The 27,423-nt window shown below is 35.9% G+C and overlaps 1 protein-coding gene across 2 annotated transcripts in view; it reads left to right on the top strand.

Moving 5' to 3' along the window:
• The window catches only part of GRM5 (glutamate metabotropic receptor 5), a gene marked incomplete at its 3' end in the record, with an annotated part of 525,768 nt that overhangs the window by 397,382 nt on the left and 100,963 nt on the right, over positions 1 to 27,423 (top strand). For both annotated transcript variants that reach the window (XM_084253023.1, XM_084253022.1), the window contains exon 3: positions 12,953 to 13,188. In XM_084253023.1, the coding sequence (XP_084109149.1) occupies positions 12,953 to 13,188 (236 nt within the window). The remainder of the gene's footprint in view (positions 1 to 12,952; positions 13,189 to 27,423) is intronic.

The raw sequence follows: 27,423 nt of genomic DNA, 5'->3' as shown, positions 1-27,423 counted from the left end.
TTATTGTCTCTTTTGCTGTGCAGAAGCTCTTTAATCAGATTCAATGCTATTCCAATTAAAATTTCAATGTCATTCTTCAAAGAAATAGAAAAAAAAATATTGATAAAATACATATGAAGCCACCAAAACCCCCAAATAGCCAAAACCCTCCTGAAGAAAAAGGAAGGGAATGGAGACATCACTCTCCCAGATTTCAAACTGTACTACAAAGCCATAATAATCAAAACTGCATGGTATTGGAACAAGAACAGACACATGGACCAATGGAACCAAATAGAAAACCCAGAAATAAACCCACAGATTTATGGTCAACTAATCTTTGACAAAGGAGCAAAGAATATGCACTGGAGCAAAGAAAGTTTGTTCAATAAATGGTGCTGGGAAAACTGGGTCACTACATGCAAAAGAATGAAGCTTGACTACTACCTCACACCATGCACAAAAACCAACTCAAAATGGATTAAAGAACTACACATAAGACCTGAAACCATAAAATACATAGAAGGAAATATAGGCGAAACACTACATGACATTCACTTCAAAGACATCTTTACAGACACATCACCTGAAGCAGTGATAGTGAAGGCAAAGATAAACAGCTGAATCCCTGTTTCTTACCAGCTGTTAGGCACAGGTTGAACTCTGCACTTGCTCCTTCCACCTTCAAAGCCAATACAGATATCTCCTATCCTCATACAAAGCTTCCATGTCTGAATTTCTTTTTTCAGAAAGCAGCAGTTACTTTTCAGGGGCAGCCTAATTAGGTCAGATTCACTAAGGATTATCTCATGATTTTAAAGTCACATTTTTTGAACTTTAATTACAGTTTGAAAATCCCTTCACCACACCACTAATACAGATAGTGCTTGAAAAAGTAAGAGAATGGATGCAATAGCATGCTTTCTCTATTTAACTGAATAATTTATATAACTATATTAGCACATGCATTTTCCACAATTGTCAGTTTTTGCTCTTCACATGGCTGTGATATGACAAGAGAAATGATTGATTGTTTAATTCACAAAATAATAAATATATTTATTTTTTCTCCTCTGAGAAGGATGTGTGGGATAAGCAAGCATCTCTTCAAGGACAAGAGAGTGAGACTCTTGAATGTTATGTTAAAATTCGGCCTACGTAGTCCCAACCCTGCACACTGCTTCCTGCCCAACTTTACATGCCTATTAACTATGATCCCCTTCAAATCCTTTCTCTTTGTTTTTATCACTGTGCTGCACTTTGGGGACTCTACAAAGTAAGGAAAGTACTGGCGTTTTGTATTTGAAAAAGATCTGGACTTAAATACTCCCTTCTTTATTTTCTGGGGGATTTGGAATAGGTCACTTTTTATTTTTTTATTGAGATATCAGTCTCAATTTCCTCAGTGGTAACAGTAAGGCTAATAATAGTCACTTCTAAGGCCTGCAGAGAATTGGGGAAAAGGTTTTTTCAGTGGAAATCTCCTGACATAGCTAGGCACATAGCAAACTTCAGGTTTCTGGCTTTGCTTCCTTCTGTTGAATGTTCTGATATTGCTTCTGCAATCCATATCTACTTGTCCTTTGCAAATGGGAAAAACTAAGCTTTACAAACGCCACATATAAGTTGATTTTCAGTAAATAACCTTACCATTTTCTCAAAATTGCCACATTGTGCTTCTTCTTGGAATTAAACAAGTAATTCATTTTCAGTGGTTTATATTTATAAATGTTTTCTTAAAAATTCAATAATCCCCACATTATTAAGAAATTCTATATCATCCTTCTCCCTCAGTGGTTAAAAAAAATGGGTGCAGTGCCTCCCCAGTGGCACAGCGGTTGAGCGCTGGGTTGCGAAGCTGCCCGCAGCCTCCGCGGCGCCGGTTCGATCCCTGGCTGCTCCCAGGCCACTGGAGGAGACCTCTCCTGCCGCCCGCTGCTCCCCTCAGCAGGTACTTCGGTCCTTCTGCCTGCTCTGCTCCCCGCTCTGGCTCTGTTGAATTCTCTCACCCTCCCGCGCTTCTGACTGTACCCAGTGCGTGTATAAATAAATAAATAAATAAATCTTAAAAAAAAAATGGGTGGAGGTCTATTGCGTGAAGATAGTCGAGCAGTCAGTAAAATCCCACTATTGGAAAAAACATGAAAATATTTCATAAAATACTATCAGTAAGATATTTGCCAAGATCATGATTACACGTGGGTAGAAAGCATTGGGTTATGAACAGATTTAAAAAATGATGCCAGGATATGGCTTATGAATGTATTCATTAACATCATCATCAGGTAGGAAGAGAGAAGATGATTTTAGAGAGGAGATGGACGTTTCTCTATCAGAGTTATTTTATGAGGCACATTCAATGGTATTGTTTTCCCAACAACATATATTCATTTTTAAATTGAGGAAAAATATATTTTCATAACTCCATGTTTTCAAGTTTTTAATTATTTGAAAAAATTTCTGTAACTTGAAATTTGTCTTTTAAGGTACAGCTTTCTAATATGATACATTAAATATTTCTTGAGTGCTTCCTTTGTATCAATCATTTTAATGAACATAGAATGAACATAAAATGTTCAGTCTACATGAGGATGACAGGAATAAATGCACCTAATTTGAAAAGGATGACAAATCCAAAGCTATAAACATAATAATGTTACTTCTATTCCCCACATTTAGTTACCCAGTATTTTTTCAGTAAATAAAGGGATAATGTCTTGGTGTTTTGGAAGCAGAGAGGAGAGAACTATTAAGCCCAGGGGACCTTCAGCAAGGTTTTGGTAATTTGCATTAAATCTACTCTGACTTCTTGATGGATGAATTGGATTTATCAAATCAGTACAAAAATGAGGAGTTGAAGGGTTGGCACTCTGTGCAGAGGGAATGGCAAACTCAAAGATTCGGAGGTATAAAAGTGTGATACATTTGAGGAATGATATCGGTGTGCTATGTCTCCAGCACACATCTGTGTGCTTAGTCTTAGCAGTACCAGGATAATAATGATAACTAAAGATTGCAGTGAGTTAGAAAAAAAAATGTGTGTGTGTCTGGCATATCCACACCCTCTCCCCTCTTCAACACACACACTCATATCTCCTGACACATATTTAACAATAATTAACTTCCAGGAATTATGACTCTGATTGCTGCTTTTTTAGTTTTATTTTTTTAATTGATCCTTTAGAAATAAACTTTAATGTGATGTGTGTTATTTTCCCATGGCAGATGTTCCCCTAAGAAATGTATGGAGTTATAGGAAATAATGTGTAATCATTACATACCCATTGTATGTAATTTTTCTTTCATGTAAATTAATCAAGAAATTGTAAATGTGGAGCCTCCCTGGTAGTGCAAGGGGTTAAGACACAGCGCCACACAGATGTCCGCACCCACTGCAGCACTAGTTTGATCCCCTGCTAGGGAGCTACCCACATGGCACAGCAGAACTCTCCTGACTTACCCACTGCTTCCATCAGTGTTTTAATAAATCTGCCTGTTCTGCTCCCCACACCTCTGGCCTGTACTCCAGCTCTTATATGCATAAATAAATCTTTTTTTTTTTTTTAAGTAATTGTAAATGTAAGAACTAAGAACTTGGAAATACCCAAAATACTAACTGAGGTTATCAGGGAGTAATCTCAGGGGGACAGGGCAGGAATATAATTTTCAGTTAGTGATGATTCATTGACTGGAAATGTAATGAATTGCACCAATTGAGGAATGATTGCATAAAAAGGAAAAAAAAAATGTCTGAAGAAAATCTGAGGAAATTTCTAATGGGTTGGAAGTCAACAATGCACATTCAAGTAGGTCATCCTTAGAACTATTGTCTCCTTGAGCCATGCACTAGAACCTACTAGAAACTACTACAGTTTTAATGTACAGAAAAGCCTTGCAGAACACTTACTGAAATAATGAATTGAAATGAGTGGAACATGGCAATTGTTATTAAAATATCAGCCAATGTAATTTTCCATTACTAATATTCTTCTACTTTTTCATGTCAATAATTAAAAATATATTTTAATAGGAAAGGAAGGAAATATTGCACTGTCTACTATGTGCATAATTAGATTTTGATAAGGGAGACAAATTTTCAAATTATTTAGCCCTCTAACATTTGTTAATTCATATACTTTTTTCCCATAGTTTTCAAAGTATTTTTTTTTTTATTTCTTGGTGTTATGCAGCCCTCAGGAGGGTCAACATTCCAGAAATAGCATAATTTAATTTTAAATCTTTTGGTCGTAAACCCTAACAGTAATTATTTTATAATCATAACCATTTTCAAGTGCCCACAGCTATTGTTTAGGTAACAAAAGTAAATATAATAAAATAGGGAGGTTAAACACGGACTGGGAGCACAGATAAGAAAAGTGTCAACAATTTTCCCTTTTTTTAGCATTCAAGTAAATAATATACAGAATAGATACAATACTTAAGAAACATTGCATTGTTACACTATGCTCCCTACTTCCCCTTCTATGAGATCGATGGTGCCCAAGAAGAAAACTGCTCTTTCAGACTATGTCTCAAAACAAAAGCTACCTGGCTGAGCAAGAAGTAAATGTTTCCCCTAAATCACTAAGATATTGGGGCTGCTTGTTGCCGCATAGTAATTTGGTTTAAGATCGGTAGATATTTAATAATGTTCGAAAGGGGAAGGTGATTAATTTTATTTGGATAATTACAGAATCAGTTTTGCTTAAGACAAGAATCGTTTGTGAAAATATCTAAAAAGTAGGGTCCTCCCTGGTGGTTCAAGGGGTTAACCACAGCATTGTGAAGCTGTCCACAGCCTCCGCAGCACGAGTTTGATCCCTGGCCGGCCAGGGAGCTACCCACATGGCCCAGCAGATCTCCTCTGCCTCATTCCCTGCTCCCCTCACCAGTGTATTTCAGTCAATCTGCCTGTTCTATTCCCCACTCTGTCTCTGATGAATCCTCTCACCCCCTGCACCTTCGGTCTGTACCCCAGCTCTTGTATGTATAAATAAATAAAATCTTAAAAAAATAAAATAGCTAAAAGTAAACTTTCATGAAATTCTATGTATAAGAAATAAAATCAATTGGGGGTTGAGAGGAGACAGGAGGAATGGTAGATTGTGGAGTAGGGGTATATATTTTGGTAATGAAATCTCTGGAAGAAAATGAAAGTAAATTCTTGCTAGTTAAGCACGTCTGCGAGGAAGATTTAAAAGAAGCTGATGTATCTACTGAGGAGGTGTTTTGAGAATGAATACACGTATATGAAATTTCACCATTCTAGTTAAACCAAGTTAAGCAAGTTAAAATGTTTTTCCTGTTTCCTGTCCAAATTAATCTGTTTCTGTAGTCAATGAAAGAGTGCAAACCTAGGTAATACAACGTCCAAACTAAGACTATACATGTGCTTTCCGCATCGCTGTGAAGCTGTCTGCAGCCTCTGCAGCGCAGATTCAATCCCGCTGGTGGGGGAGAAACCCACATGGCAGGGCAGACCTCTCCTGTCTCGCCCGCTGCTCCCCTCAGTAGTGTATTTCAGTCGATCTGCCTGTTCTGTTCCCCGCTCTGTCTCTGGTGAATCCTCTCACACACACCCCACACCTCTGGCCTGAACCCCAGCTCTTGTATGCATAAATAAATCTTTAAAAAAATAATATATATATGTGCTTTCAATTCTTGCTACTCACATTAGTTGTGTTTGATAAGTGTGTGCCTAACAACAAACATGCACTTGTTTACAATGTGAAGGCAGAAACGACAAAACTCCTTGCCCAAACTTAGGCCGGGGTTGTACATATCAGGAGATTCCAAGTTTCTGCTGTTCTGTGCATGTCTGCAAAACAAAAGTTCCATGAGTATTGATTCAGGATTTCAAAATAAATTTTAGTGACTGGGTAAATTTTCAAATAATGAAAATTGCTATCAAATAATTGGAGAAAAATAATGAAAATGGTTATGAAGAGATGGGCAAAATGTCCACCAGTAGGAAGAGAGATACATGGATCAGTTCGTGGATGAATAGATGATGAGAGAGAGAGAGAGAGAGAGAGAGAGAGATGTGCCTGGCCTGAAAGCCTGACATGTTAGGTTTCTCATTTATTTCCTTATTTTTCTCCCCTTCTTTTTTTCCTGTTTGGTAAAATATATGTCACCAAATCCTTAAATTAGTGTCAGAATCTTGATGGTCCATCCTCAGTGTGATGAAATGCATTAGATAATAGAAAATTGAGCAAGTTTTCCTTGTCAATTCATTTTACTTTTGATCGTATTATTCCTTGTGTGGAGATATCCTATCATGTAATTGTTAATATTTAATGAATATTTATAGGAAAAAACTAATATTTAATAACCTGAAGTCAATTCAGCATCTGCTAAGCAGAAATTAAACTAACTTCTTTGGGATTTATGTAGCAGATATTCTCCAAAAGCTGAAAGAGAATAACCCTCTTTTGCATATATGTCTATGTATATACATATGTATGTATGTATATACATATGTATATATGTGCATATGTTAGGTTTACAGAAATTCCTTTATATTCATTGTGCAATTAAAAAGTAAAAAAACCTGGCAATTTAAAAAGATTAACCAATGGAGAAAACTCAGACGATTGCATAAGTCTTAGAGTATGTCCATCTTTTCTAGATTACTGAAATTTTTAAAAAAGATTTATTTATTTATGCATACAAGAGCTGGGGTACAGGCCAGAGATGGGGTGGGGGCAGTGAGAGGATTCACCAGAGACAGAGTCGGGAGCAGAACAGGCAGATCGACTGAAATACACTGCTGAGGGGAGCAGCGGGCAAGTCAGGAGAGGTCTGCTATGCCATGTGGGTTTCTCCTGCCTGGCAGGGGATGGAACTCCTGCCGCAGAGGCTGCGATTGCTTCACAGGCTGTGTCCCAACGCTTTGCGCCACCAGGGAGGCCCCAGTTACTTAATTTTTTAATATATAAACATTCATTGTAATCTCCAATTTACCTCTCAATTTTTGACATTATTGATTGTAACTCTTCCTCTTTCATGTTTTTCTATTTATTGTGATTTCTCCCTTTTTAGTGAGTTTAGCTAGAATTTTCTCTATTGGTTAATCTTTTTAAATTGCCAGTTTGGGGATTTTTAATCTTTTGGTCCGTTTTCTTGACTTCTATTTCATTTATTTTTGCTTTGATTTATATTAGTTTCTCTTCTATTGGGTTTAGGTTTTTATCGTTCTTCTTTTTTGTAATCCCTCAAGATGAGAGAGAAGGTTATTTATTTGAGCTTTTATTTGTTTCTTGGTATAAATTCTAGAAGGTGCTGCCTCATTGTAGCGGTATTCATTCTGTAGTGTGTTGTTCAGTGTCCATGTATTAAATAATCTCTCAGATTTCTTTTTGTACTTGATTTCTATTTTGACGCCTTTGTGGCTAGAGAAAATACTAGGTATAATTTCAATCTTTGTGAATTTATAAATACTTGTGTTATGGCTAAATATGTGGTCTAACTTGTAGAATATCCCATATGTGCCAGAGTCCAGCTCCCACCAGAGTCAGGTTTCCATAAGGATGAGACAGCATTGGCGAAGTGGAGGGATGAGGGGAGAGGGGGAGATGAGGTAGATGAGGTAGTGAGGAGACACTGACACTTGATCAGAGTGCAGACATCTCCCAATCTCCCACTGAGGGTCTCAGCAGGTCTTTATTTATACATCAGAAATTGTTATTTGATCATTACATCATGCAATCATGATTGATTTTACTTTTACATTGTTTCAGAAATTATCAATGATCATTAACAGTGCACAGTCCTTTGTTTTAAATTTTCCCAGTCTATGATTAACTTGGTCACTTGGTTACATTAACTTGGTTACATATTTCCCTAGGTGATGTTTGTTATTCAGAAAATAGAAACAGGTGCTGTGATTTATGCAGTCAAGATAGATAACTAAAACAAAGCTAAGCAGGCATTGTAAGATTGAGGATGGCCTCCTATTTCCTATATAAAACCAAGGGGTCCCGGTACCATGGGAACAATATGTGGTGTTTCTTTCGGACCATTTTGCCCCCCTGATCAACTAGGGCCTTCTGTTGTTGGGGGACTTTTGCTGGGCTCAGTTCCACCAGTTCTATCAAGTGTGGTTTGTTAGAGAACTCAGTGTTACTCATGGTAACTGAATTACAAATTGGAGGACGTGGAGAATTATTGGAAACCGTTTCATTATCAATCATGTTGGAAGGTACATTTTTCAAACTACTGAGGTATGCATTCCCGAAACTGGCATTGATGCCAACACTCATTGTGTTAGTCTAAAGCCTATAGAAAATTTCCATGATTTCAATAACTGGCACAAACAAATGAAAGGAAGTAGCAGGAATCAGCTATGGAGCTTTCTGACTTTTCATAAATTTCCCCCATGCCCAGACCTTGTCGGACAGCATGGTAGCATGGCCCGCGCCACATACGCGCTAGAGGAAAATGTGTATTCTCCCCTTCGGGAGCACAGTGCCCAGTACATGTCTATTTGAACCATGTGGTATAATTCTTTGTTAAGGTTTTTGTGCACCTGTTTATTTTCTGTCTAGTTTATCTACTGGTGGGAGTTGGGTGTTGAAGTACCCTGCTCACAGTGTGTGTGTGTGTGTGCGTTTTCAATGATTATTTATAGAGTTGATATTTGTTGCCGTATTTATTTTGGTGCTCCTTAATTTGGCAAGTGCACACTGAGCATTATGTGTTCCTGACTATTGTTCCCTTAATCAATATATAGTGTCCATACTTGTCTCTTATTACCAGTTTTAACTGAAAGTCTGCTTTTTTCCTGATATAAGTTATGTCTGTCCCTGTTTTCCTTTCCATTGACTTCTCGGTTTCTTTTACAGCCCTTTACTTTGAACCTATTTTCATTTTTGAAGTTCAGGCATATCTCTTGGAGACAGCAGAAGGTTGGGTTCTGTTTCCTAATCCAACAATATACTCTGTGCTTTAAATTGGTGAGGTCAGTCTGTTTACATTTAGAGTGATTTTTGAAAAATGAAAATTAGTTGCTGCCATTTTGTCCATAATTTTCTGGTTCTATCTATTGTCTTGTTTAATTCTTTGAGTTGTTCCTCTCTTCAACTTGATTCTAGAACACCTTTCAATCTTTCATAGAGGAGGGGTTAAGTATTTGTGAACTCCTTCAACTTCTATTAATCTGAGAAGACTTTTATTCCCCCCTCGGATATAAAGGGCAGTTTTTCAGGATAAAGTATTCTTCGCTGGCAGTTTTTGTCTTTGAATGTGTTGAGTGCACCATCCCATTTTCTCCTTGCATGTAGCTTTTTTTCGGAGAAGAATGACATTATCCTGGTCAGCATTACTTTGCAGGTCATCTGCTTCTTCCCCGTTGCCAGCTTCAATGTTCTTGCTTTGACTTGAACTCTTGGAATTTTTATTACTAAATGTCAGTGTAGGTCTCATGTTATCTAGTTACTCCAGGATTCTTATAGAACCCTGAATTTTTATATTTAGATCTTTTTCCAAGTTTGAGAAGTTTTCCTCTATTATTTCTATTATGCCCATTATTTGTTTTGGGGCCGTGGTGCATAGGTAGGGTTTTTGCTGTGTGTAGAGCTTTCCCCCATACTGGCACAGGCTCTTACTGGGTGGGATAGATGGCAGGCTGGGCCTTGCAGGGCCTTAGAATTTTTATTGTTTTTTCTTTTTGTGCTGGTTCAGGCTCTTACCTACTGGAGCAGGTGGCAGGTGGGGATTCCTGGCACCTTACAGTGGTTGGGGTAGCACTAGCTTGTACCCTATGCTGGTCAAACAAAATTATTTAAAGCTCACAACTCTAACTTACAGGCTATTAATAAAACATCAGCCTTTGCTAAATTCTTAAATGTAGAGAAGAAACATGTTTAAAAAAAACAAAACACTAAAGAACATGGTGAGAGATGAGTAAATTAACATGCTGTTTCTGGCACTTTTTTTTTTTTTAATAGAAATATTACCTGCAAAAAAGTTTATCAAGACAAGCTTTTTACAACCCCCATTAAATTCAGTGAATGAATTGTGAAGGGTAAATTGGACCCATTATAATGTTATACTGCTTATGTAATATTCATAATCACAGTGTTACATAAGAGAAAGCTAGCATTAACAAAAGGAGCAATTTAAATTCCCACTTCCTTGGAAAATGGGGCTCTGCTTGACAAACAGAGCTTCCTGTCCCATTTGCAGCACGCCCATGCATCTCTCCAGTGCCAATGAGACCCACACTCTCATATCAGTGATATAATAAGCCCTCCAAAACAGAGAGAGAAAATGAGGCAAACAAGCCCACTGCATTTCAACTTGTCAGCTTTAAATAAAATCTTCTGGAGCTGAAAATGAGAAACTTGAGGGAATATAATGTGTGAAGTAACCAAATTCAACAGTACATATTACATTACTCTATTTTTTCCTGATTTTCACAACAGTATTGGAAATTTCACCATAGATTTTTTAAATGAAATATCTTCATGAAAAGGGGGAATTAGAGAAAAAATGTTTATCTTACTTGCTTGTGTTTTTCTCTTCTTCTAGCCAGTAATTTTTTTAAAGATTTATTTTATTTTTTTAAAGATTTATGTATGTATGTATGTATGTATGTATGTATGTATGTATGTATGTTTTTATACAAGCACTGGGTACAGTCAGAAGCGCGGGAGGATGAGAAGATTCACCAGAGCCAGATCGGGGAGCAGAGCAGGCAGACTGACTGAAATACTCTGCTGAGGGGAGCAGTGGGCGAGACAGGGGATCAAACTCTATCATACTCGTGCTGCAGTAGCTGTGAATTGCCTCATAGGTTGTGTAGGACCTTAGCCACTAGGGAAGCCCCCCAGTGATATTTAGACAATACATAAATTTATCTTAAGCCCCGGGAGTATGGAGGATTTATAGGAAGAAATGATTTATATATTTTGTTTATTTGTTCTCCTCTTCCAGCCACTTATAAAGTAGGAAATATCTCAATTGATCTCAAGTTTTTGTGATATCTTAGTAGGATATGACATTTGGAACAACTTTATCATTTTTAAGTCAGAATTGATGTAGCAGAGCATACTAAGAAAGAATGCATGCTCTAAAAATTACTTTAATTATTTTCACATTAGCTTTATCAGTACTGATTTTATTTCCCAAATATGTGTAGGTGTTCTCTGTCTATAATATATATATATTTAATTAAGATGTATTTAATTAAGATAAGAAATTAATAATTTAACAAACATAAGTATCTGAATATTGATGAAATCAGCAATGATTGTTAATGCAATTCTTTCCCCCAAATCCCACTTCTCCTTAACCCAGTTTACCAACAATTTGCTGCTTTGTATTCAGGAGACTTCACTCTGTTGTTCCTCTCAGCTTTCACCATAGGTCTTCTCTTCCCTTTGTGATCTTAGTTGTTTTTTTTCACTAGTAAATTTTCACTTGACTTTATCTTTCCTGAAAGAGAAACCATTTTTCAAAGGAAAGATAGTGCCTCTAGGTCCCAACAGATACACGGTAAATGTGCATACATCAGTAAGATAGAGGATAGGAAAGCCAGTCTCTTTTATTCTGAATGCCCCAAAGTGTGACCACATTTTTTAAACATCCATGTCTTCTGTTTCCATGGCAGCATCGCATGAATTTTCCAAATAAGCTTAGAATAGTTTTCTTTATTCTATTATACTTTTATAACGTGAGATAATTTCAAACTTATTTTATCATCCCTAGATTACTCTGAGTGATCAGTGTTTAGAATGATAGTGATGTTGAACCTCCGGGGTGGCGCAGCGGTTGAGCGCTGGGCTGTGAAGCTGCCCGCAGCCTCTGCAGCTTTGGTTTGATCCCCAGCTGCCGGGAGAGGGTCCCACATGGCGCGCAGACCTCTCCTGCCGCACCCACCGCTCCCCTCAGCAGTGTGCTTTGATCCTTCTGCCTGCTCTGCTCCCCGCTCTGGCTCTGGTGAATTCTCTCACCCTCCTGCGCTTCTAACTGTACCCAGTGCTTGTGTAAATAAATAAATAAATTTAAAAAAAAAAGAAAGAAAAAGAATGATCGTGATGTTGAGAAGTATGATCCCTGTCACCATTTTTTTTTAAGATTTATTTATTTATTTATATAAGCACTGGGTACAGTCACCAGAGCCAGAGCAGGGAACAGAACAGGCAGACTGACAAAATACACTGCTGAGGGGAGCAGCAGGCACAGCAGGAGAGGTATTGAACTGGAGCTGCAGAGGCTGCGGGCAGCCTCTCAGCCCAGTGCTCAACTGCTGGGCCACCGGGGAGGCCCCCTGTTACCATTCTTGATGACCCATTGTTAAGGTTTTTCAACAATTTTAATGCAAATTATGAATCCATATGTATCTTTTTAATATATTAGCTAAATACCATGGAACACTAAAGGGTATATGGACTGTGGCCTACTAAAAACTTTTTCTGAGTCGCAAATTAATCAGTATTTAATGAAGCAACCATAATCAGCACTTTTAACCTGCTAAAAACTTACTTTTAAAATGTTAAAAATGGATATTATGCCATGTGATGGTTAAATTAATGATTGACATGTTTTAGAAAGATTTTTTTCATTATTTTATGATCATGAAAATGACTATTATGAAGAAAAGGATGTATTAAAATTAAATTGACCTGGCTATGAAATGGTCAGTCAATTATCTTAGTGATATTATGTTGCTTCCATGCATGTATGGTTTTCTTCATCTAGTAAAAGACTGCCAAAATGCCAAGTTATTCCCTGCAGTTCATAGTAAGGTTGGCACCTTCCACTCCTGTTAGACTTAAAGTTTCCACTATGTTTTGTATTTTTTTTTATTCTAAGAAGTTGCTATTTCAATAATCACTTAGGTGTACTGCAGAGCCATAGTATGGTCTGAGTAAACATGTAATGACTAATGTTTTCAAAAGGAAAGTAAATGGAACTGTTTGCTAAGAAATATCTTTTCTAAACAGAGGGGGGGTTTGTTTCCCTACAGTGATGGCTGGGCTGACAGGTATGATGTGACAGATGGTTATCAGCGAGAAGCTGTTGGAGGAATCACAATCAAGCTCCAATCTCCAGATGTCAAGTGGTTTGATGATTATTATCTGAAACTCCGGCCAGAAACAAACCTCCGAAACCCTTGGTTTCAAGAATTTTGGCAGCATCGTTTTCAGTGCCGGCTGGAAGGCTTTGCACAGGAGAACAGCAAATATAACAAGACTTGCAACAGTAAGCATATTTATTGTTTATTATAGAATGGATAAGAATAATCCTTCTGTTTAAATAAACTATGTCAAGGGGAGAGTGGCTGTAACCTGTTATAAAACAATACTTATATAACCAGAGTATACTACACTTAAAGTGATAAACGAGTCTTATCAATAAATATCAGTGTTTATGAATAACTATAAGAAAGTGAAAATCAAAATCAACAAAAAACTATGAACCAGAGACACTTTTTGGGGGGTGAGGGGCGGGAGGGGAGGGATTGGGGTCAGAATGGGGGGTTTGCAATTGTATGGGGAAATATAAAATTTATTATTTAAAAAAATAATAAGGTGAATTACCAATATACAAAGCCAAATTAAAAAAAAACAGTGTTTAGAAAAACTTGAAACGTTTTAATTATTATTAATATTTACAGCATTCATAAATTGGCACACTGCTTAAAGGATAACATGAGCTTTAGAATATATTCTTGACATCCTTGAATTCAAGAACTACATTCTGTTATTTTCTGTTATCTTTAACATGATCAGGCACATAGTAAAGGTTTCATATATCAGGAGAATAAACAAATGAATGTCAGAGGACAGATCCAATTCCTGCTTCTATCCATAAATGATAGTATAGTAACAGGAGGTTTCTCTGTATAATTAAGTTGTCTCAGGAGATAAAACCTACCAGAGTCATTCATTCAATCATTCAACACTACCTATAAGACTTCAAAATGAGTCAAATGTTGCTTTACAGTAAGTACACCAGGATGAGGAAAACTAATTTCCTACTTTCAACTTTAGTTTCTAGTCAAGAAATAATCTTGCCAACAAAAATTGCAATCACATTGTAAGTCATATGGTAATGATTAAATAATCAAGAGAATTGACTTTAAAAACCAGGTGGCATCAACAATGGTGATACCAGCAAAGGTTAAGGTTTGTTAAAATATAACAAGGAAATTTTTTTTATTAGAGGTAACATGGGTTCATGACACTGTACATGATTTAGATGTATAGGATCGCCCCTCAGATGTATGTTACCACACCATATCCACTACCAAGCATCCACAGTCCTTCACCATAGTCCATTGTTCTCCACCTGTTTGCTCTGCCTTTGGCTGATTTGATAAATTATATTATGTGATTTTCATATATTAAATCACCCTTGAATAAATTCCACTTGATCATTGTGTATAATTATTTTAGTGCATTGTTGGATTTGGCTTGCTAAGATTGTATTGGCGATTTTAGCATCTGTGTTCTCTAGTGATATTGGCCTTTAGTTTTGTTTTGTTTTATTTTTTTTTCTTTATGTTGTCTTTGTTCGGTTTTGGTATTAGTGTGATTTGAGCCCCTAAAATATATTTGGAAGTTCCTTATTAGTCAGTTGTTTGAAAAAGTTTGGGCGGGATAGGTGTAGCTCATCTTTAATCATTTGTTAGAACCGACTTATAAAACCATGCTTTGTTGGTTTTATGGTCCTTGCTTTGTTTTTGTTTTTGTTTTGTTTTTTTTTCAGAAGTTTTAATCTTTGTTTCAGTTTCCATGTTTGTAATTGCTTTCTTTTGTATTCAGCTTTTGGTGATTGTATATTCCAAGAATTATGTTCATCTCATCTAGACTGTTGAACTTGTTTGCACACAAGTGTTCATAGCACCTTATTATCCTCTGGATTTCAGCTATGTCTGCTGTAATTTCTCCTCTTTCATTCATGATCCTATTTATTTAAAAATTTTTCCCACTTTTTCTTTGTAGACCTATGTAGAGGTTTGTCTATTTTTTTTCAAAGAACCCGGTTTTGGTTTCATTGATCTTTACGGACTGTTTCCTTCTATTTCATTTATTTCTACTTGAATTTTTATTACTTCTTTCCCTCTACTAGCTTTTCGACTTTGTTGTTCTTTTTCTTGTTCCATGAGATAGTAGATTATTTCTTTGGATTCTTTCTTGTTTGTTGATGTGGACCTGTATTGCTATTCACTTTCTTCTTAATAATGTCCTTATTATCATCAGTCTCATTATTTTCATTTTCCATCTTTGATTTCCATTAACACACTGTCCTTTCAGTAATGTGTTGTTCAGTCTCTGTATATTGGAGGATTTCCTTGCTTTCTTTCTGTGATTGCTTTCCAGTTTGATCCATTTATGGTCAGAAAACACACTTGATATGATTTCATTTTTCATGTAAATGTTGATGTTTGTCATGTGAACCTGTATGTGCTCAATCCTGGAGAATGATTCATGTGCACCTGAGAAAAATGTATATTCATTTTGGGGGGAATGCAGCGCCCTATAAATATCTGTTAGGCCTGTGTGGTCTAAATCTTTATTTGGGGTAAGTGTAATGTGGTTTATTTACTTTCTTATTGATCTGTCCATTGGTGAGTAGAATTTTGAAATCTCTCAGCATATGTTTTTTCTCCAATATCTGTTTCCAGAGCTGCTCATAATTGTTTAATATGTATCAGTTCTGCCTCATTCAATGAGTAATTATTGATAACTGTTATATCTTTATGTTACATTGTCCCCTTGATCACTATATAGTGTCCATCCCTGCCTTTTGTCACCTGTTTAATTGGAAGTCTCTTTTATTTGATATAATTATGCCTTTCCCTGACTTCATCGGGGTGCCATTTGCTGGTAGAACTGTGTCACAACTCTTTACTTTCAGTCTACGTTTATCTTTGGAAATTAGGTGTGTTTCCTGGGGGTAGCAGAAGTTTGGATTATATTTCATGATTTAATTCCTTGTTCAGTTATTTGTGTTCATTACTCTCTTTGGTGTAAATCCTAAAGTTCACTTTAATATTTCTTGGTTGGGGGAGGGGGATTAGTGGTTGCAATTCCCAAGATTTAGCTTGTCTGAGAAAATATTTATTTCCTACTCATGTAGGAAGGAAAACTTTAAAGGATAAAGTGTTCTTGGTTGGAAGATTTTGTATTGGAGTATTTTGGATATGTCACTTTATTCTTTTCATTCCCAGTATTTCTTTAAAGAAATTTGATTTTAGCCTAATCAGTATCCCTTTTGTAAGTCATCTGTCTCATCCCCTCTTCAGCTTTATAAATTTTATATTTGTCTTGGACTCCTAAAAGACTTACTCCTACATGCTTTGCTATAGATTTCATTTTTTAAATGTAGTTTTGTGTTTTATAGCTTCCTGCATCTCTATGTTCATTTCCCTTTTCATGTTTTGGAATTTTCTTCAATAATTTCCTCAAACCATTTCTCATCTCCTTTCTCTCTCTCTTGTTTTTGGATTCCTATGATTCTTACATTTCCTTTCTTTATGTTGTCAGGTAATTCTCAAAGTGTTTCTTTTTTTGTTTTATTTATTTTATTTTATATGTTTTAAATAATTTTTCATTTTTGCACAGTGTATGCATTTTCATCTTGGTTATATTCCCTATGCAATTCCCACAACCCTTATTTTAACCCTAATCCCTCCTTCCCCCCTCCCTCCACCATAGTGTGTCTCTATTTACAATAGCTGAGCTATGGAAACAACCCCGATGCCCAAAAATAGATGACTGGATCAAGAAGATGTGGTACATATACACAATGGAATATTACTCGGCAATCAAAAAAGATAAACTCACCCAATTTGCAGCAACATGGATGGAGCTGGAAGGGATCATGCTCAGCAAAATGAACCAGAAAGAAAAAGAAAAATACCGGATGGTCTCACTCATAGCAGGAATTTAGAAAACCTAAATAAGGGACCAGGAAAATGACTAATTATAATAAAGTAAAAATCAAAATCAACAAGCAACTATAAATCAAAGTGTTTCTTAATTATTTTTCCTTTGGATCTCTCTTTTTCTGTCTTGGTTCCTTTCATATCCCCATCTTCAGGATTATTGATTCATTCTTCCATCTGGTCTATTCTATTTCCATGACTTTCTCTAGAAATGTTTTACCTCCTCCATTAATCTTTTTTTACATCCTGCTGTTCTGTTACCTTCTTATGTAAAGTTTCTTCCTCAATATTCTCTTCTTTGATTGTGTTTCTCAATAGCATTATTTTCCTCTTGTGAGTTTTCGCATGTATCTCTGATCTGATTTTCTTAGTTTTCTTTGCATTGTTCTATGTAGTTGCTTGACTTTTTTTTTTTTAATATCACATTTTTGAATACTTTACCTGACAGGAAGAAAAGTTCCTCTGTGTCTATTTTATTTGTTTCTGGAGATTGGTCATCTCTCTGTGGTGAATTGTTTCCTTGATGGCTTGTTTGACCATTTGTGTTTTTCTTTTCCCCATTATTTGCCTGCAGTTTGCTTTGCTTTACATGGGGCTTTTGTTGGGTATGAGTCTCCCTCTACCACTACATTTGGTGTTTACCAAGTGGTGGTTACAGAAATTGGAGCCCTTCCTTTAGCCGATCTTGGTGTACAGTGTAATGGCTGGGCATCTTGGCTGCCTGTGCCAATGGGCATGACCTCCAGCGAATCCCCTGATCTAGCTGAAATGGCTGTGGGACTGATGGGCAGCACCTCTGGTAGGATACCCCATTGCTGATCTGGGCAAGTGGTGTGATGGTGGATTTGCAGGGTGGCTGGAGAGCACCTGCTCTTTTTCACCAAAATTTCCATAGTTACTGAAAGTCCTTTAACTATATCAAGTCTCATCTTCAAAAAGTCTCCAGGTTTTTTATTCCTATTGATGATGCTATTGAATATGACTAGCATTTTCCTAAATATAATGTGCATCCGTCCTTTTGGCAGGCTGTGTGTATAGTAAAACCACTTTGAGTTGGAGTGGTAAGAACTATTAGGAGCTTATAATTTATGTCAACAAGAAGGTTTCACCTTATTTATTGCTCATAGTCCCTTAAACTCAATAGATAACTCAGTAAGCAATATGGCTTGACACAAAAATTGGAAATGCACATAGGTGAAGTATTGCTTGTTTTTCTTAGGAGCATGCTGGAACTCAAAATATAAAAAGCAAGGAGAGGTATATAAATTTTATACTTGAGAATTATTAGTAATCTATATAGAATGAAGCTTAGAAAAGCTGTGCCATCAGAAATTTTGAGGAGAAACCCTAACTATCAATAAGTAACCAAGCTATCCTGACAAGAGATTTTTAGAAATTTATTCTGTGCCATTACAAAAAAGTGAGTTTTAAAATCTGCATAGAATACCAATGTGACTTACATAGCACCATATGAATCGTTAAGCGACTAATACTACCTTAGAACAATTGTTCATGTATAATCAATATTTATTTAGACTAATGATTTATAAAAACATCTGGATATCAGTTTTTTTAATAGCCTTTTCCAAGTTCCCACTAGAGGATTAATGAATGCAACAATAATAAAAGCAAAACAAAGCAAAGCCATGGAACAATTTCAACTAAGAATGACAATAATTAGAATCCCAATGCTTGGAAGACTTCTACTAAATAACCATAGGACCCATTAAATCAGACATTGGAGCAACTGGTTAAAGTTGATAGTCTTATTTCAATATATGCATACATCTGAACACATATATACACAAACACACCCAATTGGTAAAATATTTACATGTGAAAAAGAAAACTACAGGGCTTCCCCTGGTGGCACAGCAGTTGAGCTCTGCGCTGCAAAGCTGCCGGCAGCCTCTGCAGCACCAGTTCGATCCCCGACCACCAGCGAGGGTCCCGCATGGCTTGACAGACTTCTCCTGCCACGCCCGCTGTTCTCCTCAGCAGTGTACTTCATCAGTCTGCCTGTTCTGTTCCCCGCTCTAGCTCTGGTGAATTTTCTCACCCTCCCGTGCTTCTGACTGTACCCAGTGCTTGTATAAATAAAGAAAGAAATCTTTAAAAAAGAAATAAATGGGTATTATTAAAAAAAAGAAAACTACAGATACAAAAGAAAATACTTCAGGAAAATGAGGAGAGTTTTATTTTAGAAAAAAGAGTAATGCAAATGTGAATAATTTTAATTAAATAAAATTTGTAATATCCTTGTTTTAAGAAAAATAAAGGACAGAAAATACAACAAATAGTATAAATTCTCACTTTCTTACCACAATAAAAAATCCATACAACTTTGCAATATAAATATTAAAACTAGATAAATGTACAATAAATATTGTGGCAGACTTGATAGAACAATTGAAATGAGTAATAATTTTTTTTTAATTTGCTCTCACTTTTAATAAAACACAAGTTTTTCTTTATCTTTCTATATTTTCCACTCAAAATAGGGATTTTTTTCTTCCAGAATATGAAGGCAAAAATAATATTTTCAAGGTATCTTTATAAGATCTTCAAACACATACACACACACACACACACACTTTCAAAGAGAGCACATTCATTCTGTTTGTGTGTGTGTGCCATTGTGGAAAACATACTGTAATATGTATAAAATGCACAAATGTTAGGCATAGAGGTGATGAATGTTTACAAACATTTCTTTAACCACCTCCAAATCAATAATGTCAGAATGTTACCTCATACACAATTCAGAAACCATACTCCATTAATATGAGTTCTTACAATGCCCATTTGTTTTACTTTTATTCTATACATTATATAAATAACATCATATAGTATTTATTGTTTTGTTTCTGATCTTTTCCCATCAAAAGACTGCATAGGATCCATCCCCACTTCACATATTAGCGTGTGATTTTCTTTTTATTGTTTTGGAGTTGTCCCATTGTATGCATATGCAAAATTTTACCTACCATTTGTCCTAGATGGATAATTGGACCATTATATATTTATAAAGTATTATGAGTAAATCTTTTGTGATCACTTTTGTACATGTCTTCTGGAATCATATATCCAAATTACTTTTAGATGTATATTTAGTAATAGAATTTTTCAAGACCAAAGGTTAAGCATATGTTTAGCTTTCGTATATGTTGCCAAGCAGTTTTCCAAAGTATCTGAAATTATACTGAAATCATGAGTTCATGTTGCTTTACAATCTCAAAAACACTCTTACCTTTTTTGTATGTTAAACATTGTTTATGAGGATGTGTACTGGTATTAATTTGATTGGCTTTTCCATTATTGAAGTCCAGCTCCTTTTCATATGCTTATTGGAAAACTGGGTATAATCCTTTATAAAGTGTCTGTTCAAGTCTTTTGCATGTGTCTTTCAGTTGAATATTTTTAATAATTAAGAATTCCTTATATACTGCAGATATGAATCATTATTAGATAAATTTGCAATGGAAATTGCTCAGAATATGTCTTTTTATTATTTCTTATTTCTCTCATTTGTTATTTGTTTTCTATTTGTCCAATTTTCCCTTTTAACTTTTATTCTTCCTTTATTGCCTTATTTTGTTTTAATCAATAATTTTTGTTATCTTATTCTTTTTCTAAAGATTTTTGCATTTATGCATACAAGAACTGTTGTATAGGCCAGAGGTGTGGTGGGTGAGAGGATTACCAGAGACAGAGTGAGGAACAGAACAAGCAGACTGACTGAAATACACTGCTGAGGGGAACAGTGGGTGAGTTAGGAGAGGTCTGCTGTGCCATGTGGGTAGTTCGCTGGCTGGGGACCAAACTCATGCTGCAGTGGCTGTGGATAGCTTCATAGGTTGCGTCTTAACCCCTTTTGCCACCAGGGGTTTTCCTATTCTATAATGGCTCAACATTTGGTTGTATGTCTTTCTGTATTTCAATAAAAGCACTAAATGAATTTTTAATTTAATACAAGATATTCAAACTTTGGTTCATAGAATTTCCTTCAGTATTTCTTCTACTATCAACAAATTATATCAGCTTTTATTTTTCTGAGAAAAACTTTTACTTCACTTTTATTTTTAATGGTTAGATTCACTCAATGAATTTGTTTTATTTTCCTAATTTTTTTTCTTTGAATTCCCTTTTTTGCCCATACATTCCATGATTTCATTGATTAGTTCACCATCACCCTTAGTGTTTTTCCCCTAATGGTAATATGTCTGTTTTCCCAGGTTTTATAAGCTAACTCTCTATTTATATATTTATATATATATATATATATATATATATATATATATAGTTTTTAGTTGACTGTGATGAGTCTAAGAATAATTTCTTTCATATATTTATTTCTTAATGCTTCTACTTGTTTTTAAACCTGTGGATTAAAGACTTATATTGGTTTTTAAAACGTCTAGACATTGTTGCCTGAAACACTTTTTCTGCTGAGTTTCTGTCTCTGTCCTTTCAGGTACACCTTTGGTAGATCCTTTATCTATGATAGCTTTTTCTCTAGACTCTATTTTACACATTTTTCTACCTTTGCTTCATGTTATATCTTTCCTATCATTCAGTCTTTGATTTCACTAATCATATCTTGAATATGTGCAGTCTTTTGTTAATCCAAAATGAAGTTCATAATTTCACACATGGTTTCTTAAGGTCTCAGATGTCTATTTAGTTTTTTTTATAGTTTACAATTTTATATTGAAGTTCCATTTTTTAATCCTTTCATTGGATATATTGATTATAGTCATTTTAAGATTTTTTTGTCTGACTCTAACATCTATGACTTCTGCCAGTCTACTTCTATTTAACTAATTATTCTTCATTAGGGTCACATTTTATGCTTCTTGACACATCTGCAATACATTTCCTTTGTGAAAAAAAATATTTATTTATGCTTACAATAACTGTGGTATAGGCCAGATGTGTGTGGGGTGGGGGGGGGGAAGTGGAGGGGCAGGGAATGTGTGTGAGAGGATTCACCAGAGACAGAGTGGGGAGCAGAACAAGCAGATCTACCGAAATACACTGCTGAGGGGAGCAGCAGGGATACAGGACACGTCTGCTATGTCATATGGGTTAGCTCCCTGGCAGGGAATTGAACTCTGTCATGACACAGTGGCTGGTGATAGCTTTATAGTGCTGAGCATTTAGCCCCTGTGCCACCTGGGATGCCCTGCAATATGTTTCCTTTTATGTCACACATTTTTTATAACACCATGCATAACATAATGATTGAATTGTATTTTCCCTTTGTGATGACTTGTCTTTTCTGATTCAAAGAAATTGAGATGAGGTTGCAGCATAAGATGGAAACTCTGCCAATCTAATTAACAGTCAACTTCTGGTTTAAAATATCTCAGGAACAATTTGCATGGGATTATTTTGAAGACAAGGCAAATTGGAGCTTGAATTGACTTTATTCTTCAAGTTGACCTTTTCTTCCTTATATAATAAAATAAGAATTTCAGTATCTTTCTTCAAAATATTGAGTTTGTCTTAAAGTCTCCAGAATCAGCAAATTGAATTATACCTATTATCCCCTACCATAATTCATGTCCCTTCTCAGAACCTCAAAATATGACATTTTTTAGAAATAGCTTTATCCAAGGTATAGTTCACTAAAATGAGGACATATGATGGGTCTTTAATCTGACTGATCTCTTTGTGAAATGAGAAAAAGAGACACAAAGAGAGACACAAAGGGAAAATAACATGGTGACACAGGCAGAAACTGGAGTGATGTAACAGATTACCAAGGAATACAAAGGGTGAATGGACACAATCAGAAGTGGGGAAAGGCAAGGAAAGATTCTGCTCAAGAGTCTCCGAGAGAGCATGGCTCTGCTGATATCTTGATTTCAAACTTCTAGCATCCAGAACTATGAGAGAATACGTAAGTCACTGTGGGACCTCCCTGGTGGCTCAAGGAGTAAAGCACAGCACTGTGAAGCTACCCGCCACCTCTGCAGCATGAGTTGGATCCTGGCTGGCTGGGGAGCTGACCCACATGGTGCAGCAGACCTCTCTTGACTCGCCCGCTGCTCCCCTTGGCAGTGTATTTCAGCTAGTCTGCCTGTTCTGTTCCCGATGTAAATTAATTTTAATTTTGATGTTTCTATGTTATCATCAGTACATTTTAAATTTTTAAATTTTTAAATTTCTTTGGATTTTTAATCTTATACAGGTGAATAAAATTTGATTTCTTTTTTTTTTTAAAGACTTATTTATTTATACAAGAACCTGAGTACAGGCCGGTAGTGCAGGAGGGTGAGAGGATTCACCAGAGACAGAGTGGGGAACAGAACAGGCAGACTGACTGAAATACACTGCTGAGGGGAGGAGTGGGCGAGACAGTAGAGGTCTGCCACACCATGTGAGACTCTCCTGGCCAGCGGGGAATAGAACCTGCACCACAGAGGCTGGGAACAGCTCCACAGCACTGTACTCAACCCTCCTGAGCCACCAGGGAGGCCCCAAATAAAATTTGCTTTCCTCTACATCTTATCTAATACCTGAAGTTCCTCTACTACTCTTTATTCTAAATATAATTATTGCTACAATCCCAATTTTGATGTATAATATATCCATAGTTTGGTTAATTTTTGTTCTGTATTTAAAAACTGAAACTGAAATACCAATATAGTCCTTATTGTTTCAGTTATGTGATATTGGTAGAATTCAGGCTTATATACAATTAACATTGGACATGATTTTCGTAAGTTTTACTTTAATTGCTCAATTGCACAATTTACAAATTAAGAAAAATAATGAAACAAAAGTATTAACAATTATTTACTTGTTCCAATTGTGCACTAAATAATCTGGTAATTAAAGTTACAGAAAATTAAAATATTGTCTAATAAATATAAACTATTTCTGAAGCAGTTTAAGGACCCCTTCCTTTATGTACTATAAAATCCACTAACATTCATTTTTACCTTTTTATGATTTCTCTGTTGACTCCAGTAATTTCCAAAGGTATAATCTCAACAAGATTCCTAAAATATCTCAAACATATATCTAACACTGGCCTTACTGTAAATTTTCCAACCATAGTCCCAATCTTTGAGTTCCTACCTTTTGCTTGTACAGTTTACATGATAGATTTTTCCACCCTGTCTACCCATTGTAGGGATAAGTGATCCTCACATATTCCCTTTCTCTCATCTGCAAAGTCAGCTGGTGACTAAATACTGTTAATTCTGCTGTCAGGACATCTGCCACATCTGTTCTCTCCTTTATTATCTCACCTGAATGCAACTTTCCTACTACTGCTACGGTTTAGTTCTCCACTGTGTCTTATCTCAAATGTTGAATTAACCCCCCTTTGTAATCTTCTTGTTGAGACTCATTCTTCCTCCTTCATTGTATGCTGAAAACTATTCCCAAAGTTCTCTGTCTGAACAAATAAATCTAGACATATTGCTATTTCCAAAATGAAATCCCAACTCCTTTGCTCCAGTCAAAACTTTCCAAGTGTCATTTAAATTTCTGAAGTCTCATTTCTTAGTACTTAAAATCTTGAAATCTGTACTCCAGCCACTTCACAGACTGTGCTCTTTTGTTTTAAAGCAGCACATTTACATAAGTCCTTATACTTTTAAGCAGCTAAATCTTGCTGCAGATATTGAACACAGTTTCTTCACCCCCCTTATTTTTATTCCTCCCAATAGTCACCTACATGAGCATTCCTGTGTGTGTTAAACTGTCACTAAAGCAGTGAGAATGACATGAAAGTGTTCAGCTCAAATTTGTCCATGGAAGCATTTCTGCAGTTCTAGTATATTCAGTTTCTTGAGCTAGTAGTGGGTACTAGAATGTATTTATTATTTATTATTTATGGATTGTTATAATTATGTTACTTCCCTATGATGATGTTTTACTTTTATAAGAGTAAATCTTTTTAAATATTTATTTATTTATGCATACAAGAGCTGGGGTATAGGCCAGAGGTGTGGGAGGGTGAGAGGATTACCAGAGACAGAGTGGGGAGCAGAACAGGCAGACTGACAAAATTCACTGCTGAGGGGAGCAGCGGGCGAGACAGGAGAGGTCTGCTGTGCCTTGTGGGTTTCTCCCTGGCCAGTTGGGGATCAAACTCGTGCTGCAGAGGCTGCAGACAGCTTCACAGTGCTACGATCAACAGCATAACAGAATTGCAAGAGAAAGCAAAAAAAAATTCAGAAGAAAGCCATGTAGTAAAATAAGTCAAATGCAAAAATGGATCAGTGATTTAGAAGATGAAAAAGCAGTAAGAAACAGGATCTACAAAGAAAGAGAGAAACACTGGGGCAAAAAAAAAAAAAAAAGAACAGAGAGAGAGTTACTGAAAATATATATAGGGAAATAGTGGAAACAACCTCACAAACTTGAAGAATGAAATGAACATAGAAATTCAAGAAACAGGGGCTTCCCCTGGTGGCGCAAGGGGGTTGAGTTCAGTGCTGTGAAGCTGTCCACAGCCTTTGCAGTGCTGGTTCAATCTAGGCCGGGCAGTGAGATTCCCACATGGTGCAGCAGACCCCTCCTGTCTCGCCCACTGTGACCCTCAGTAGTGTATTTCGTCAGTCTGCCTGTTCTGCTCCCTGCTCTGTCTCTGGTGAATTCTCTCACCCTCCTGCAGCTCTGGCCTATTCCCCAGCTCTTAAAAAAAATGGAAAGTATGTTAAAATAATAAAATACATATGTGACAAACCTGTTACTAACATCATTCTCAATGGTGAATGACTGAAAGTCTTTACACTAAGATCTAGAGCAAGACAAGTATGTTCACTCTCACTACTACCACACAGTATTAGAAGTTCCAGCTAGAACAAGTAAGTAAAATAAATAAATAAATGAAATCCAAAGTGGGGAAGAAGAAATAAAGATATCATTATTTGCAGTTGATATAATATACATAGAGAACCCCAAAGACTCCATGAGAAAACTAATATTAATAATATACCAGTTGTTAAAAGTGTCAGGACACAAAATCAACACACAAAAATTAATTGCCTTCCTATATACAAAAAAAAAAAATGAACTAGAAGAAGAAATTAAGAAAGACATTCATTTTATAATCACGCCAAAAAAAAAAAAATGTTATAGGTCCTCCAAAGGTCGTGTAGTACATATAAAAGGGAAACTATAAAACATTGTTAAAAGGAAGAAAGCACAACAAAATGGAAAGATATTCCCTGATCATGGACAGGAAGAATCAACATTTTCAAAATGGGCATTCTACCTAAAACAATTTATAGATTCAATGCTATTTTATTGTTTCAATAAAACAACTATAACATTCTTCTAAGAAATAAAGCAAGGATACTGATATTCATATGGAACCACAAAAAGCCCCAAATAGCCAAAGCTCTACCAACTAAAAAGGGTAAAATGGAAGTATCCCACTCTGGTCTTCTAACTATAGTATAAAGTCATAATAATTATAAGAGCATGGTGCTAGAATGAAAACACACACAGAGAAAAATGGTATAGAATTGATAGCCCATAAATAACAATTATTAACAATTCATGTATGACAAAGGAGCAAAGAATATATAATGGAAAAAGGATAACCTCTTCATTAAATGGTGCTGGGAATATTGGACTTTTACATCCAAAAGAATGAAATTACAACACTCTCACATAATACTTAAAAATCAACTTAAAATGTATAAAAGACCTGGAAGGCCTGAAACCACACCATAAATAAAACTTAAGCAAAACACCTATGACATAAACCTCAGAAATGTCTTTATAGATTCATCTCCAGCAGCAAGGAAAATAATGGAGAGAATAAACAACTGGGACTACATCAAATTAAAAAATTCCTTTACAGTAAAAAGATTATAACTAAAATGAAGAGAGTCCCCACTGAAAAGGAGAAAACACAGGCACACCATCCATGTGATATGGAAGATCTACAAAGTACTTATACAACTCAATAAAAAGAAAACAAAAAATACTAATTTGAATGGAAAATGGTTAGTAGCTGTTTACAATAGCCAAGGTATGAATATAATCTGAATGCCCCAGAACAGATAACCGGATCAAAAAGCTGTGGAATTGTACACCGTGGCAACACTACTTAGTCATCGAATAAGATAAACTCATGCCATTTGCCACAATATGAATGGAACTGGAAAGGATTATTCTAATTGAAATAAGCCAGAAGAAGGATAAATTCCTGATGGTTTCACTTATGTGTAGAATCTAAGGAAACCAAACAAAGGATCTGAGAAAGACAAACTATCTGACTAACCTTTGATAGAAGACCATACATATGAGACACTCAGGAAGGGAAGGATATGGGGAGAGTCTAGAACTTGGGCAAGTGAGAAAATGGGGGTGTGAGGAGGACTGTGGGTAATTTGGTGATGTGTAAACTGTAGTGAGGGGAGAAATCCTATATTGTGAAACAATGAGCAAAGATGTTTAATAAATGAATACAAAATATCAAAAGGTACAAACTTCCCATTATAAAATTAATAAATCATGGGGGTGGAACCCAGCATGATGACTATAGTTAAACAGATTGTATTGCATATTTG

This window comes from Talpa europaea (genome assembly GCF_964194135.1).
Source record: "Talpa europaea genome assembly, chromosome: 1".
NCBI lineage: Eukaryota > Metazoa > Chordata > Mammalia > Eulipotyphla > Talpidae > Talpa > Talpa europaea.
Note: the sequence above shows the minus strand (reverse complement) of the source record. Positions and strands in the feature narration are given on the sequence as shown.